Raw genomic sequence first — 16,463 nt, forward strand, 5'->3', positions numbered from 1 at the left:
ATCTGGGGAAAGAGCGTTCCTGGGCTAGGGAAAAACAACCGCAAAGACTCTGAGACAGAAACCACTTTGGCATCTTCAAGGGCAGAGGCTTGGGCAGAGTCAGACTGTGTGGGAAGCTGGATGCCTGGAGAGAAGGCCTCTATTCTTAGTGATAGGAAAGCACTGGGGGCAGAGCCAGCAGCAGCAAGGAGACCAGGGGGCCCGGGGTGTGTGCAGGTAAGAGGGTCTCTGCCTCCAACCTTAGGGTCAAGAGCATCAGCTCACGCTGCCTGCAGGGGAAAGAACAATGCGCAATCCAGTCTATGGCTCCCCACAAAGGAATGCCACACAGCGTGACCTCTTCGGCAGAGAGGGAACCTACACCTTCTCCCTTTCAGTCTCTCCTCCAGCAGGGGGAAGACTGAGACCCAGAGGTGAGTTGCTCAGCCACTTCCCAACACCGCCACGCGGCCTGAGGAGGTCTCCAAACTGGCCTATAAACTATGATGTGTACTGTTTCCAGAGCGAGACTGAACAATTTCACAACCGTCTCCTCCCCGCCCCCGCATGTCCTTTCTCCTGCTCTCTTCCTAGGTCCCAGGCGCTCTGCAGCTCCTGCCCTCGCTCACCCCAGCGCAATGCCCTCAAGCGACTGCTTTCACCTCGCGGTAGGTATTCGTGCTCCACTGTGAGCGAGGTTAGGTTCCTCCACCTTCCTTACTATCTTCTCCCAAAACTTTTGTTTCACTTATTATCTGTACCAAACATTTTGGCAATGAATTCCATTCTGTCTGCCTTTGTTCCCCAGTTTCTCTCCTCTGTCAATCTGCTCCCCGACCAGGCTCTCAGGTCATGCACAGCACTATGTCCACTCACAGTACCAGGCAAGGAAGTTGTGCCATAAATGAAATCTGTGTTTTCTTCTAAGATCCACCCCCAACTGAGCCCTTTGAGATCCCAGGGAAAACAACACACACAGAAGAAATTGTTATAAAACCAAACCTAGGTCAGAAACATTTCACCTCATTCTGAGAAAAGTGACAGTTTGATTTCTTGTTGTCCGGGTGGGATTAATATCACAGCAGAAATCAGCTTTGTCTGAAACAGCTCCAACTCAACGGATGAACACATCCATCTCCAGGCCTGCCTGTCATTCCCTCCCCTGGGCTGCCCTTATTTTGGGCTCCCTACTGGGCATGTGACTTGGAATAGAGAGAAAGTCGACAAATGTGGGTTATGCTTCTTTTAGTTCAAGGCTGCTCTGCAATCCTAGAAATACAAATGTCTTTTCGTACCTTGCTTGGTGCCTGTTATTTTAACATCTGACAGTCTGGTTTTAGAGCAAAAACATTAACAAAAGATGACACTCAGCACCCCTTTAAAAGACTTTTACAATGACTTTGACCCAGGATGACACACAGCACCAATTTAAAAGACCGAACAACTGCTTTGACCCAGGTTTGCTTTGAGATAAGCCAAGGCCCTAGAGAAGCTGTTGAAGCATCCTATGAAGAGCTGGCCAACCACTTTCTCACCTGGAGCACAGATTCCATCACTTCTGTTTCCATCCAAGCGAGGTCATCACCACAGGGTAGCACAGGCTGGGGAACCATGAATAACTCATTTCCAAATCTGGGTTAGATTCTTGCAGCAGGGAAGGGACCTACACATTTTCCCTTCTGATCTCTCCTTGGCCAGGGTGAAAATGAGACCTAGATTCAGAGCCAGGCATCAAACAGGAAAACATGTAGTCTTGGAACACCTCTTTGGTGGCCTAATTATTTCTTCAGTTATAACTACTGAGGGTCTACTCTTCAGCAAGCGTGGTTCCTATTATATGCTTTTCCCTCTGGGCGTTTATTTCCCTTTGCTGAATCCTCAGGCCCAAGAGCACAGGCTGCTGCTGTCCTCACTCGCAGTCTGATTTATTTGCTGTCCACTGTGATACTCCAGCCCAACCTCGGCAAAAGGGTGTAGGCCAGTGAATCCAGAGAACTCCAAGTCCCTCGTAAGAACATCATCGTTTCAAAGACACAAGAAAGGCTTAACTGTGAAATCACTCAATGCCCACACATCCTCACCCAGCACTCACGCACCCTCCAGCCTTTCATTCCACTTGGACTGAATGTGGACCCATAACTCCTTTCTTCCTCGGTTTATAAACCTAAGTCTTTTGTGCCAATGTGCATCACCTGAGGTATAGAGCAAACCATCACATATAAAATGCAAGCTTGGAAAAGTGAGGATGTCACCTCTCTCAGGTCAGATGATTCAGGTATGAATCTTCATTTCCGTAACTTCTGTCGAATGTGCCTTAAGTACTTCCTCTTCCAAAATGTTTTTCCCCTTCCATGGGGATCTTGCGAAAACGTGCATTCTGGGTCAGTGCATCTGGGGTGAGTGAGTCTGAGATTCTGCATTTCCAACAAGCTCCCTGGTGAAACCACTGTGGCTAGTCTGAGGGTCACTCTTTTTTTTTTCTTTTTTGACAGAGTCTTGCTCTGTTGCCCAGTCTGGAGTACAGTGGTGGGATCTCGGCTCACTGCAACCTCCATCTCCCGGGTTCAAGCGATTCTCCTGCCTCAGCCTCCTGAGTAGCTGGGATTACAGGCACCCGCCATCATGCCTGGCTAATTTTTATATTTTTAGTAAAGATGGGGTTTCACCATGTTGGCCAGACTGGTCTCGAACTCCTGATCTCAAGTGATTCACCTACCTCGGCCTCCCAAAGTGCTGGAATTACAGGTGTGAGCCACTGCACCTGGCCTGAGGGTCACTCTCTGAGTAGCAAGATACTCTACTACTAGGGTGACCAATTAAATGGCTTTCTTGGGACTGTCCCAGTTTTAGTACTGAGAATCCTGCATGGGCAAACAGGATGGTTGGTCACCGTATGCATGAAACAAATCTCAAGGCTTCCCAGAGGAAACAGCCTTACCTGGCAACCATCTTTCAGGGAAAGCTCACTGATATACCCACCCGATGCACTGGGGTGGGGACGAGACACAGAAGCCACAAATCAGCACAGAGCCCTACTGAGTGTGGTGGGGTGCAACTGCCACTCACAATGGGGCTCCTGGTCATGTGGGGCAGTAGGATGAGTAATGACTTAGGAGCCAGAAGACAGGGCTTCAAATTTTAATCTGACTAACTAGCTGTGGTAACACCAGAAAAATTTCTTAACCTCTCTGATCCTCATCTGCAAAATGAAAGCTGTCATCTCTCTCACAGTGCTGTTTTGAAGATTAAATGTGCTAACACATGGACAAGCACTTAGCCTAGAAATCATATTTTAATTAATTCATTAATTATTAATTTTTTTTATTAATTTTGCTCCATCGCCCAGGCTGGAGTGCAGTGGTGTGACCTCGGCTCACTGCAACCTCTGCCTCCCAGGTTCAAGAGATTCTCCTGCCTCAGCCTCCCGAGTAGCTGGGATTACAGGCATGTGCCACCACGCCCAGCTAGTTTTTGTATTTTTAGTAGAGATGGGGTTTCGCCATGTTGGCCAGGCTGGTCTCGAACTCCTGACCTCAGGTGATCCGCCTACCTCCGCCTCCCAGAATGCTGGAATTACAGGCGTAAGCCACCGTGCCTGGCTGAAATAATAACTTAAAAATCCCACCAAAATTTTCTGTGCTCATTGGCTGACTTGTGTTTCTTCTGCTCATGCTGCCTCGGTGATACCCAGGCAAGGTTAGAGATGAGCAGGGTGAACCTGGTGAGGCAGAAGCAAAAGAGGAAAGGAGAGGAAGAGGGCCTTAAACTCCATGCATCACGGAAGGAGCTCCTGAATTGGCTAAGAGCCCATACACAACTCCTGCCATTCTCTGCAGAGGACCTAAAAGGGTCAGAGAAGGAGTCAGTCAATATTGCTGGAAGGGCTTTGACCACTAATAAGGCTAAAGTTCAAACTAAAGCTGAAAGGAGAGGCCACACGTCCTGAAAATTACTAAGTGAAAAGTGACTCAGCCACCCTTCCCCTGAGAGGGGATTGACATGCATTCACTTGTGCGTTCACATGTTTGTTTGTTCCCTCATTCATTCATTTGGCAAGAATCCAACACGTGCCAGCTGCTCACTGGGCTTGGTATTCCTGACAATATGACACTGTTCCCTGCTCGCAGTCACCAGGAAAGACAGAGAACCCCAAACTGTACCATAACATGCCACAAGCTACTCTAAAGGTGTGGACAAGGTGCTCTGGGGGCTCAGAGGGGCCAGCACCGCTCTGTGCCTGGAGTGTCAGGAAAGCCTCTGCAGATGAGGCGTTGGTTGGAGGAAGCTGGTCAGGGCAGAAGTGGTAAAGAGGTAGCTGGTCACAGGGGATGGAAGGCAACAGCGTGGAGGTCTTCAAGAACAGGTGGGGGACCGGGGACAAAGCACCACTATTAGCTTACGCTGAGGAGAGCAAAGGCTTTCAGGAGTGGGTGCCTCACAGAGAATTTGGGAGAGTGGAGGAGGGAGAGAGAGAGGAAAAGGGGCAATACATGAAAGATGAGCTTGACGGAGTTCAGCTGGTCTTTGTTCTTTCTCTGTCTGTCTCGTTAAGTGCCAGATCTGAGAGCAGGCCAATTTGGCGCCAGGGGAGACAGACAGAGAGCAGGAGGAAGGTCAGGCTGAGGCAGCAGCATGCAGGGATGGTCACCTGCATTCCCCAGGGCTTGGGAAGCTGCAGGGCTCCAGGAACAGGGTGTGAGAGGCAGTGGAGCAGAGAAGGAGGCTGCGGAGAGGTGGCCTCGTTTCCGGCCTCCCCTCCTCGGGGGTGGAGTGCAGGCAAGGCGGGAGCCGGCTGCCCTTCGCTACTGGTGGGAATGGAGTGGGGTAGAGCTCCCCCAGGGGAAGGCAGATGGGGACCAGGCCTCCGCTGAAAACCCAGGCTCTGCCTGCCTGGCCCAGGACTTCATTCTGAGCGGGAATTCTAGGCTCGCAGGAATCTGGGACACCAGTTTAGCCCTCTTTAATGAGGAGAAAAATCGCACTTTACTGTTCAGGTCAGTGGGAAGAAAAAAACAAACAGATTTTTCTTCTCACCTTGAGGTTTTCCTTTCCTCCTATTTAAAAAAGAAACATAATTCAACACATCTTGAATCTGGGTGTGGGGCTTGGTGGAGTCTAGTTTTGATCAGGACAAATGACTGCCTGGAAACTGGGGGATAAGGAACTTGCAGCTCCTTGTTAGGCCAAGGTCAGGCCTCCCAGTGGCCTCCCGTCCGTTTGTGTGTCACTGTACCTATGTGGCCTGGCTGCCTCGTCATGCCTACTTCCCAGATCAGTGCTGGAGAGGGCAAATTCTCTCGCGTCTGCTGTTTTGCTCTATTCAAGCTGTACTGCCTAGGATGGAATACCTTACCTCTTATGTCTCACTTTCGTATCCTGTAATATAGGGACCGTAATACCAATCTCACAGGTTGTTGTAAGAATATAAAAAATTACTTGTCTGGAAATCCCTAGCACACTGCCTAGTCCATAGTACTTGCTCAATTAAACATCACTTAACACTGAAAATAGAAACGAACCAACCAGTTATATGCCCAGGCTGAGGCAGCCTAAGTTGGCACAGGTACTCGGGGGCATGAGTCAAGAGGGTAGAACCCAGGAAAAGAAGACTCAACAGCTGTGATATGCCAAGCGGCATAGAAGGGCACCTCTTTCCTAGGGCTAAATAACACAAAAAGTTGCTCTCCCAGAGCGGCTGTGGAGAGCTGGGGCATAATCTGCGAGCCTCATCTTTTTTTTTTTTTTGAGATGGTGTCTCGCCCTGTCACCCAGAGGCTGGAGCACAGTGGCACGATCTCAACTCACTGCTGCAACCTCCGCCTCCCGGGTTCAAATGCTCCTCCTGCTTCAGCCTCCTGAGTAGCTGGGATTACAGGCGTGTGTCACCACGCCCAGCTAAGTTTTACATTATTTTAGAACAGACAGGGTTTCACCATGTTGACCACGCTGGTTTCGAACTCCTGACCTCCAGTGATCCACTCGCCTCGGCCTCCCAAAGTGCTGGGATTACAGGCATGAGCCACTGAGCCCGGCCAGAATCTGTGAGCCCGTTGTGGACCTGGAGCAGGGCAATATTCCCCAAAGGACATTAGGGACTCGCCTGTAGGGTGAGGAACCACAGTGGCCAAAGCCCCCAATGCTGGTGCTGACGGCCTGGTGGTCGTTGACTTCAAGCAGACCCTCCAAATACCCATGAACTGACCCTCCCCCAGAAAGGAAACTCATGATAATAACAACAGATATTCATTTACTATTTATTACGTACCAAGCAGAGCGTTAAAATTCTTACGCATCACCTCATGTAATTTTCATTAAAAAAACTCTATGACATCGTTACTAGATGCAATGGCTGACGAAAACCTGAGGTTAGGGAGGTGAAGTAACTTGCCCAAGGTCACACAATTTTGAAGTGGACAAGCCTGGCTTCCAGCAGGGTCTAGGGACCCCAGGGGCCGATTCTTACAGCAGTTGCTCCACGGTTGGTCTACGTGGAAGCCATGTGCGCCTTCCCTGCTGTTCCCTTGAAGAGTGATTGGAAATAATTGGAACTGTCATTGGAAGTAATGAGAAGTGACAGAGGTTGGGTTAGAAGGCTTATTGCTCTAAGTCTGAACGATCCCCACAAACCCAAGCCTAAATTTAAACAATGAAGTCACAAAGCAATTTCCCTCTCAGGGATTTCATTTTCCCTCTTTCCTCCCCGACCAAGAAAAGAAGTATGACTTGGGGCTGAGTCTCTGCTTAGTACAATGAATTTCTCCTGGAACAGAAAATTCCTCTTTAGCTTGATTCTATTCATTTTCCATGTGGAGTAATAAGATACAAACCTGGGGTGAATATATGGCCATTTTTAATTAAGAGATCCAAATTCACGGTTACACATCTTTTTCTTTCCTTTTTTCAGAAAACATCCCATGAGGGATGAGGACCTAGAGGTAGCTATGTCGCTGGCAGGTTGTGATGAAGAATGAGACCATAACCTTCAATAGGCAAGGACACTGGGAGTCTCAATCTCTCCAGGAAGCTCCTGGCTGAATGCCAAGGATGCACTGATTAATTCTACTCCTTTCTGACGCTGATGGGTGATCCATCAACCCACCGACTGCTTATTTAGCGCGATCTCAATAATGAGCAAGTGCTGTGAGGGGCACAGGGATGTCAGACACAGCCCCTGAAGACCTGCATGAGAAGAAATACACAGCAGCCAGCACGTAATGAAGCAGCTTCCTCTTTGGGACTCCTAGAATCCTTGGTACTTTCCTCCAGAATCGCCTCCTCATGTATCTGACATTCCTTGTTTGTGAATACATCTCTCCCACTGATCTGAATTCTTAGAAGGTAGAAAGGGAGCCTTTTGTGTGATCGGGGTCTCAGAGCCCAGCTAGGGGCCCGAACTGTAGCAGGCGCACCCGCTCTGTAATTGTTTTGTGTGAGAGAGCGTGTGCCTGAAGTAGGAAATGTTACAGCTTGGATGCAAGCCCTAAAGAAGATCTTAAAAGGGACATCAGTGAGCTGCTCCCGCCATCCGTGAAACAGAACGTGCTCAGAGGCTGCTCTGTAAACACCAGGAGGTCAGCTTAGCTTAGCTTTTTCATCCTCTACAGTCTCTATGCCTTCCTCCTCCTCTTCCTCCTCTTCTTCCTCCTCCTCCTCCTCTCCTTTCTTCTCCTCTGCCACCGTTGATGACCTGAACTTTCCACATCCCCCTTGCTGCCCCTCTTACAAAAACCCTCAATATTCCACACCCACTGAGGGACTATTCTGAAGATAGTTGCCCATTTTCTCTTCTCAGTATGGGCACAAAGGAAACAGCTTTCTCCCCTGCCTGCTCTTGAAACAAAGCAGCATTGAGTCTTATCACCGCCAGGCTTTGGCTGAGGCTCCACACACAGTGACCCAACTGACTGCTGCTAACAAAATAAAGGTTTCGTTTCGGCATTCTTCCCCATTTTGGTCTGTACGGTGCCAAAGGAAATAAACTTTTATTTTTCCAGAATCCAGACATTCAGATAACCAGAACTTGAAGGGGAGGAAGGTATGGTTTGCATTTTTTCTTTAGGAAACAAGTAAGTCGGAACTGCTGAAAACAGGGCTTTAAGTAGAAAAAGCAACATATTAGGTGAGTCATACCCAATCCATAAACCTCATCATCCACAGTCGCAGGATAGTACTAACAAGGGAAGCTCATGCATCTGACCCCAAAGCATCTGACCTCTTGAACACTAGAAGGGTCTTCTGATGTATTAGAAGGAACACTAGTAATCCATATACAATGTATGTAGAAGTAGTTCTGTTATACACAATAGTCATCCAAACACATTTCTTAACCATTGGAATGGAGTGGGGCAAGGGGATGGGTAATAAATGTTCGGCAGAACTTTCCACTTTGGGGTTTAAAGATGAAGCCTCTGCTTCAGCCTGATCCACTCTTAGTAACACAGAGCCTTGATTTCAGAATAACCGTGTGTCTCCTGGTAAGTGGAAAACACGTGGTTTTTGGAATCCAAAGTCCTGGGTTGGGATCCTAGCTCAGCTGTTTACTCACAGTGTATTCTAGAGAAAGAAGCTCACTTTACTTCTCTGAGCCTCCATTTATGTATCTGTAAAATGGAGTAATAATGATACTCTCAAAGAGTGATTTGAGGTGGATAAGGTATGTTAATGTACTTCGTAAACTGCTAAACCTTGTACAAATGTTAGAAATTAATTATACTGTCACAGTATTCCCGCCCATATAATCCCCTCTCAGAGTACTACAAGTGGGCTAGTAATACATTTCATATTTCAAAATCCAACTACAAGTTCAAATCCAGGCAAGGAATCCATTAAGCTATACATTTACTAGGTGTGCTTTACATGCACATTATGCGTTAATTTTAAAAGTAGAAGAAAATGGCCGGGGGCAGTGACTCACGCCTGTAATCCCAGCACTTTGGGAGGCCGAGGTGGGCAGATCACTTGAGGTCAGGAGTTCGAGACCAGCATGGCCAACATGGTGAAACCCCGTCTCTATTAAAAATACAAAAAATTAGCCGGATGTGGTGGTGGATGACTGTAATCCCAGCTACTCAGGAGGCTGAGGCAGGAGAATCGCTTGAACTTGGGAGGCGGAGGTTGCAGTGAGTGGAGATTGCACCACTGCACTCTAGCCTAAGTGACAGAGCAAGACTCTGTCTCAAAAAAAGAAAAAAAAAAGAGCTTATGCTTACAAATAATTTTACACCATAGCCCCTCTGCACTGAAGTCTATCCTGGGTGTTCATGCTTGAGGCTGTTCTGTAGGTAACCCTGCTTAAGATGAGGTCATTTTGGCCGGGCACGGTGGCTCAAGCCTGTAATCCCAGCACTTTGGGAGGCCAAGACGGGCGGATCACGAGGTCAGGAGATCGAGGCCATCCTGGCTAACATGGTGAAACCCCGTTTCTACTAAAAAATACAAAAAACTAGCCAGGCGTGGTGGCGGCGCCTGTAGTCCCAGCTACTCGGGAGGCTGAGGCAGGAGAATGGCGTGAACCCGGGAGGCGGAGCTTGCAGTGAGCTGAGATTGCGCCACTGCACTCCAGCCTGGGCAGCAGAGCGAGACTCCATCTCAAAAAAAAAAAATTAAAATAAAAATAAAAAGATGAGGTCATTTTGGTGAGTATTTCAGTTACTGAACTTCCTGGGTGGGGGGATCGGGCCATCACCCTGAACCTGAATGGTGCTCCCTGGCTAACAGTGCCACAGGGCAGTTCCAGGATGGAGGCTACTACTGTTCTCTTCCAATTAGTTCGTTGACCCTTCTGGGTTTATCATCATGTGCTACCAATTGCCATGAGTGAACAGTGCCTGAAAAAATCAATAAGCATGGTGACATCCATCTGTTCCTGATCACAACCACATCTGGACCAGCCAGAAAATTCTCAGAATTAAAAAAACTCAGAGAATGTTAGTGGTATAAGGAAACTTAGAGATAATCTTAATCTCATATTTTCATTTTACAAAGGAGAAAACTAAGGCTCAGAGTGGTATGATTTTCCTAGGCTCACCCAAAAAAATGATTAAAGAGCTAAAGCTATTGATTTCCAGTCCTGTTCCTTGTACACATACACCCACATCTTTGGGACTTTGGGTATTAATTCCTTTCTCCTGAATACACTAGACATACATGACACTGCAGAGTTCCTAGGACTTCCAATTACGTTGACTAAATTGAAATGTTATGACGCCTGCCTGATTTTGCAGGCAATTTCTCATATAATAAAAACCAATGCCAATTATTCAGCATTTAGCTCACTTAACTGAAGCATCACAAGAGCAGCTGTGATCTTGAAGCTTTAAGTACATGAGCTGAAAAGGAAGTAGAGACATTTTTCTATTTCAAAAATGTGTAATAGGACAAATCATGGAATTAGGGTTCCAGTCTTGTCCCTTTTACCAAGCTAGCTGTATAACCTTCGCCAAACCTCTCTCTGAACTTTGGTTTCTTCATGCTAAAAGAAGGGGTAAGTTTAGATCAAAGATTAACTTGGGTTCCAAGGAAAGGTATCAGGAGGTCTCAATGAGGTCTTAAATATTATTGGCAAACTTGAAGTATACATGTCTTTTTCTAAGAAGTGGTTTTGTGATTTTCATCAGATTCTAAAAAGGGTCTGGGACTCAAAAATTTAAGAACCATTGATTTAAGTAGTCTCTTAGTTTTCCTCCAGTTCTGGCAATCTTTGACTCTACCTTTAAAAAATATCCATCATCATTAGATACATTCATGAAATAATACTCATGTGTACCCTGCCCAGATGAGAAAAAGACAAAAATAGGATGTGACTAGATTTAAGCCTACGGGGAATATATCATTATTATGACCATCACCATTAACGTGGGAAGATGAGGGTAGGACATGGAATCCTACTGAGACCTGTCATTATCCTACAGACCAATGGACTATGCATTCATGCCTTCTTCAAACTCACTTTCTGTGAAACCAAGCTCCTTCCCCATTCTGAGAGAAGTTTCAACAGAGAAGTCTTATTTTTAATCTGGCACTAGCACACACAAGATAACAAAATAAATTTGTATGACAAATATATTATCTGGTCCCTGTCCCTGTAATGTTCTTTGTAGAATTTTTTAAAAATAGGACTGGTCCTATTTGCATTAATAGACAAGGAAGCTTAAAGCAAGCTGAATTAGAACTGGGCTCCTCGCTATTGGGTTATCCCCCAGTCAAAGGTTAGTGATCTTCCAAATTTTTCACCTCTCTTGAACGTAAACATTTCAAATATTTTAAAAATCCAATTATCTCTTAACAAATAGTTCCCAAGTGTTTATGCAAGGTACTGAACGTGGTTCACAGGTGAATGAGACACTGTCCCTGTCTTCACGAAGCTTCCATTCTAATGGGGTGTTAGATAAGCATTTGGAACAACATAATACAAAGTGTCATAAGACGAAGGCTGTTGGGACTCAAAGGTCCAATAGACTACTCAAAAACAAAAGTATATTCAGCTGGTGATAACATGGACAGGTGTATGGAGAAAGTGGCATTTGAGGTGAAACTTGGGGAATGAATATGATTTTGATCTGCAGGGGCAGGAAATAAGGAGGCAGTCTTGGTGGGGGGATTATCATAAACAAAAGTATAGAAGTAGAAAGAAGCATGGGACGTGTTTTGGGCGCATGAAGTAATTCAGGTTCCCTACTGAGTATCTGGGGGTGAGGAGAGGAAGAGCTGTGAATGACATGTAAAGTCTTTGATGTCAGAATGAAGTGTTTGTTCTCAACACTAAAAGCAATGAGACTACTAAAGGTTTTTGGAAGAAAGGAGAAAATCCATAGAATTACAGAAATTTTGAATGTAACATTCCCCCACCCCTATGCCCATTGTACAGATAAGGGAGTCAGAACAAGAACCTGGAGAGGTTGCCAGACTCTTAAGTCCCAGCTTCGTGCATTCTACCAGCGGCCTCACAGGGTTACTTGGGTAGCAGTGTGCAGAATGGAGGAGAGAGGACAGGCAGGGCAGGAATGTGGCAGCTGCTATAGTCGTCAAGGAGAGAAGTTAAGGTGGCACAGTGAGGACCGGAACGTTAGGGGAGTGGGGCAGGATAGTGGGTCAGAAGAGGGGCTGAGCCGGAGCCCCTTCTCTCTTCTCCTTGGGGCTCAGAGCACTACTTGTTCATTCACATCAGAGAGGCGGGTTATTTGACCTCACTCATTGGAAGGTCCAGGAAGCACGGAGTCAACTGGCCCACAGTTCAGACAATGAAGACTCTCCACCCTCCCAGCCCTTGTTTGATACTCTGCAATCATTAGAAAAAGATACGCCAAAAATCATGCCAGCCATGATCAGAAGCAGCCCTGGAACTGCCCCTTTAAAGGACCAGTATGATGATTTCAGGACTCAGACAACTTGGTGTGTTTTCTTTCTGGCTTTGCTGAACAGTGTCCAAGCATTCCATGGCTCCAAACCACTTCTTAAACAAGGACAGGTGCTCGAAAAGTGTGACTTTTGTTTCCCTTTCCTAGACCTCTCTCCTATAGGTCACGCTGACATCTTACATTCCATGAAGAGGCTGGTGAGATCAAAGAGCCAGCCAGGTGTGGTAGAGGGTAAGCGCTTTGAGGATCTCTGCAGCCACAGGAGGCTGGAAAGCAATGAGCTTTAGGAAGCTCTCTCTAGAGGCAGGTAGCCTGCACCCAAATTCCATCTCTCCTAATTATGAGTGTGTGGCCTTGAGCAAGTTACCTGGCCTTTTTACACCTTGGTTTCTTCATCTGTAACATGAGGGTAGCCAACAGGGATGGCTGGGCAGTCAATAGGCTTGGTGTGAAGAACAAATGATTTACCAAGATAGCACATATAAAGTGTTCAGTATAACAACGACTATTAGCTGTTTTTAATAACGCAGCTCTGAAGTTTCATTCAACTGAATATCTGGTGATTGGTAACTTAGTGGTAGAGTCCAGTAAAGGGAACAAAGGTGCCATCCAGCTGTGCCAGATGCGCACAGGAACAGTATTGCAATATTTGGCTAATGTCTAAAGGAGTTTAGAAAATAACCCCTCCCCACCTGCCCTATTTGAGCAATAGTTTGGCTTAGCCCACCTCTTTCATTTCTCTAACTTGAGTGATTATCAGCCTGAGGCTGGCCTAGATGGCTATGCATATAGTTTAGTTGGTTTGTAAAGTTTCAAAAAAGACAGAGTACTCTAGCCACGTATTTCAGGGTTTGGTGGTTCTTCTAGACACCAGCCTCCTTCAAACCTCTGGTGTTGTAGGCTAGAAGGGACTTAGGAACCATCTAATATTCTCTTTCCAGAGCTAAAGACATAGAAGCCCTGGATAAGGAGTAAGTTGTCTGAGGCCACCCAGCTAGTCAGTTTAAAACCAGGACTAGTTCTCCCGTGGCCTGGTGTTCAGGGTAGTGCTCACTCTTGACCACACCTGGCTGGCTCTTTGATTTTCGGATCTCCAGCTAACTGTTGGGCCTGTCTCCAGTGGATCCCACGCTTCAGCGTGCATAGTATGACATGCCCTTGGCTCTCCGTGCCTGCCTTTCCTGCCGTGGCGCCTCAGATATTCCCAGTCCCTCCTGTGGGCTCCTACCACCCACATCCCTGATGTCCTCTCCTGCAAACCTGCCTCTGCCTAAGGGCCTGTGAGGCCCCAAGGATCCTGCCTGGGGGACCCCAGGAAGGGACGCTCAGGAGGACTCTTCCCTTTGCCCGGAGCCTGTTTCAGGAAAAAGTGGTGCTTGCTCATTTCCCTCTGTTCTGGCTCCTCTGCTCCGTTTTTTCCAAGTCTTCTTCACTCTCTGTGCTCCGTCTCCCCCAGCCTTGCCCTTCTGTTTCACATTCCTGTTCTCCTCTTTTTCTCTCTCCTTCCCGACCCGTATCCTTTCCCCTTTTCCTTCCTTCCCTGGGTCACTTGGGGCATTTGCATCTTCCTGGTGCTCCTTGGGCCCTGCCCTTTTTCCCTCTCCCCTTTCCTCTCCCACCCTGCCTGTCCCCCACTCTGCTCACCCTTTAACACATCTGTTTCTAATCTGAGCCTCGGAGGCGCCTGTTTGAAACAACAACAAAAAACCCCCACCCTCAGGAACCTGGCACAAAAATTCCTGGATAAACCTTCCCTCCACCAATTCTCCACTTTCCCCAGATACACCAGAAACTAAACACCGCCCTAAAGAGGACCCTGCACATCAAACGATTCCCCAAGTCTGTTCAAGGGCCCAGATGTGCGAGACAATCTCGATGGCCGACTGGGCGGCCCTCGGTTGCCAGATGTGCTCCTCCGTGGCCAGGAGGCAGGGACGGAAAAGCCGGCTCGCTCCAGGGGCTGCGGGGACACTCGGGTCAGAAGCAGCGTCTCTCCCGGACGCAGGGCTGCGTTTGCCCACGGCCATCCAAACTCCCGCCCTCCCAGAGGCACTCACCTAGCAAGAGGAGGAGGAGGAGGGACATCCCGATTCCCGGACGCGGGAGCTTCCCCGCTCAGCCGCTGCCTGGCTCCGGGGCGGCCGGGCGCCTCCGACGGACCTCGGGCGAGCTGGGCGCGGCGCCTCGGGGTGCGCGCTGGGCGGCTGCAGCCATGTGCCGGGCGGAAGCCGGCCCCGCGCCCCGCGCCCCCGGGAGCAGATGGGCTCCCGGCGCTCGCCCCACCAGCTCGCGCCGGGACAGGAGCCGGGACCAGGGTCAGGGAGGGAAACGCGAGACGGAAAGGCGCTACCGCTTCGTGGAACACTTTTCCCTGTTTGGAAAGAAAAAGGAGTGAAGAAAGAGAGAGGGGGAAAAAAATTCAGCTGGAACCACATGGTTGCCTCCTACCGCAGCCCCTCCCTCGCTCTCTCGCTGTTCCCTCCTTCCCTCCCTCCCTCCCGCGCAGCGTTTGGGGTTAGCGGTGGGGGCCGGTGGGGGAGAAGCGTGAGCTGACCGGGCAGGGAGGGCCAGGGGAGACTTGGGGCCGTGCAGCGGCGGATGGGTTAAGAGGCGCCGGGCGTAGGATTGATTCTGTGCGGGGGGCATTGGTGACACCTCGGCTGAGAGCCCGTGGACGAGGCCTTGTCCGTTCCTAGAGCTCTGCTCTCACTTTGTCCTCTCCACTTCTCTGTCGCTTCTTTTTTACTCTCGTTTCTCTCTGCTTCCCTGTCTCTCACAAATCTGACATTTCTCCCTTCCATCTCTTCGTCTCCAGGTCTCCTTATTTGCATTCTTGCCTCTCCCTCCTCGTCTCCTCATGCCCTCTCCCCTCTGTACTCTGCCCTCTTCTCGCCTCTCCTCTCCCTCCCCGTCTGGTTCTGTTAGTGTGAAGCACCAGACTGACCAGGCCGACGGCGGGGGGCAGAGGTAGGCAGCGAAGGCAGCCAACGCCCGGCCGGCCAGGACTCTTCCCACCGACTGCCTAATGTGGCACCCGGCGACCCCCCTTGGCCTGGCTTTCCCGGGGCCTTTCGTGTTCGCTCGCTTTCTGCTGTGGGTATTTGCAGCAGCGCTCCTTCAGATCCCGAAAAGAGCTAGGCTAGCCAGCACCCAGGGGAAGGGGACCCACAGCTCGGTGGAAAGAGGTCTGTTGAGATGCTTTGCAGCAAAGTGCTCTGCACGTGGCCCTGGCCAAAATGTGCACCACCCCCTTTCAGAAAGAACAGCAGGCAGAGGGAGCAGAATCCCCCTGGCTCCGGGAACCCGGCCCAGGAGGCTCGCGGAGGGCAGGAGGCTGGCGGCCGGACTGGGGCGGAAGGTGGGTTCCGCGGAACCGAGCAGCCCAGCCCCAGGGTCGGCCCCTGGGAGTCTGCCCTTCACTACCCTGCTGCTCAGCGGCAGCGGGAGGCGGCGAGACCAGGAAAGGCTGCCTGGACCTCCTGCCCCGACCTTGTGCCCAGGGCGTCTCAGAAACTCTGGTCCCTGTCTCTGAATGTCCCTGGAGGGTTTCTCCCTCAGCCGCCCGGAGGCATGAGGACGCAATCGCTCACCTTCGGCCTCCCCTGAGCCCAAGGTGGAAGCTGGGGCCAGCACTCTTGAGAAGAAAGATGAAACCCGCCAGGGCCGGTGGGCTGCCGAGTCACACATGTGCAATGAGATGCAAATGTGTAATGAAAACCCGTCCCATTTCGCAGACTAGGAAAGCAAAGGCCTGGAGAGGTTATGGAAGTTTCACAAGGTCACTCAGAGGATTTGCAAAAGCAGGGGCTGTTCCTAGGGCTCGCGGATCAGCTGGAGCGTTGCTTTAGAAGAATTGCAGCATTTTCCACTCCTTCACCCCTTCAATACTGATGTGTTAGGCATCCACACTGTGCCAGGTGCTTCACCTAAAAATGTTTAGGTGTGGGGAAAAAAAAAAAAGAAAAAGTGTAGGTGTGAGGGCACAAAGTGAGTAGAATTTGGAAGCTGACATTTGAAAAAATCTGGAAGGAGTATGTCATGAACACCAGCTATGGACCCAGAATCATATTATTGACTTTTTATATCATTCTTATTATACTGCTAAGGGATAGTCATTGAAAAAAAATC

The 16,463-nt window shown here is 49.0% G+C and overlaps 1 protein-coding gene across 1 annotated transcript in view; it reads right to left on the minus strand.

Moving 5' to 3' along the window:
• CLMP (CXADR like membrane protein) overlaps positions 1-14,784 on the minus strand; it is a 121,129-nt gene extending 106,345 nt beyond the window's left edge. The window contains exon 1 of the mRNA XM_025355679.1: positions 14,393-14,784. Coding sequence (XP_025211464.1) covers positions 14,393-14,420 — 28 coding nt within the window. The 5' untranslated portion in view covers positions 14,421-14,784. The remainder of the gene's footprint in view (positions 1-14,392) is intronic.
• Between the last annotated feature and the right edge of the window lie 1,679 nt (positions 14,785-16,463).

This window comes from Theropithecus gelada, chromosome 14 (assembly GCF_003255815.1).
Source record: "Theropithecus gelada isolate Dixy chromosome 14, Tgel_1.0, whole genome shotgun sequence".
Lineage (NCBI taxonomy): Eukaryota > Metazoa > Chordata > Mammalia > Primates > Cercopithecidae > Theropithecus > Theropithecus gelada.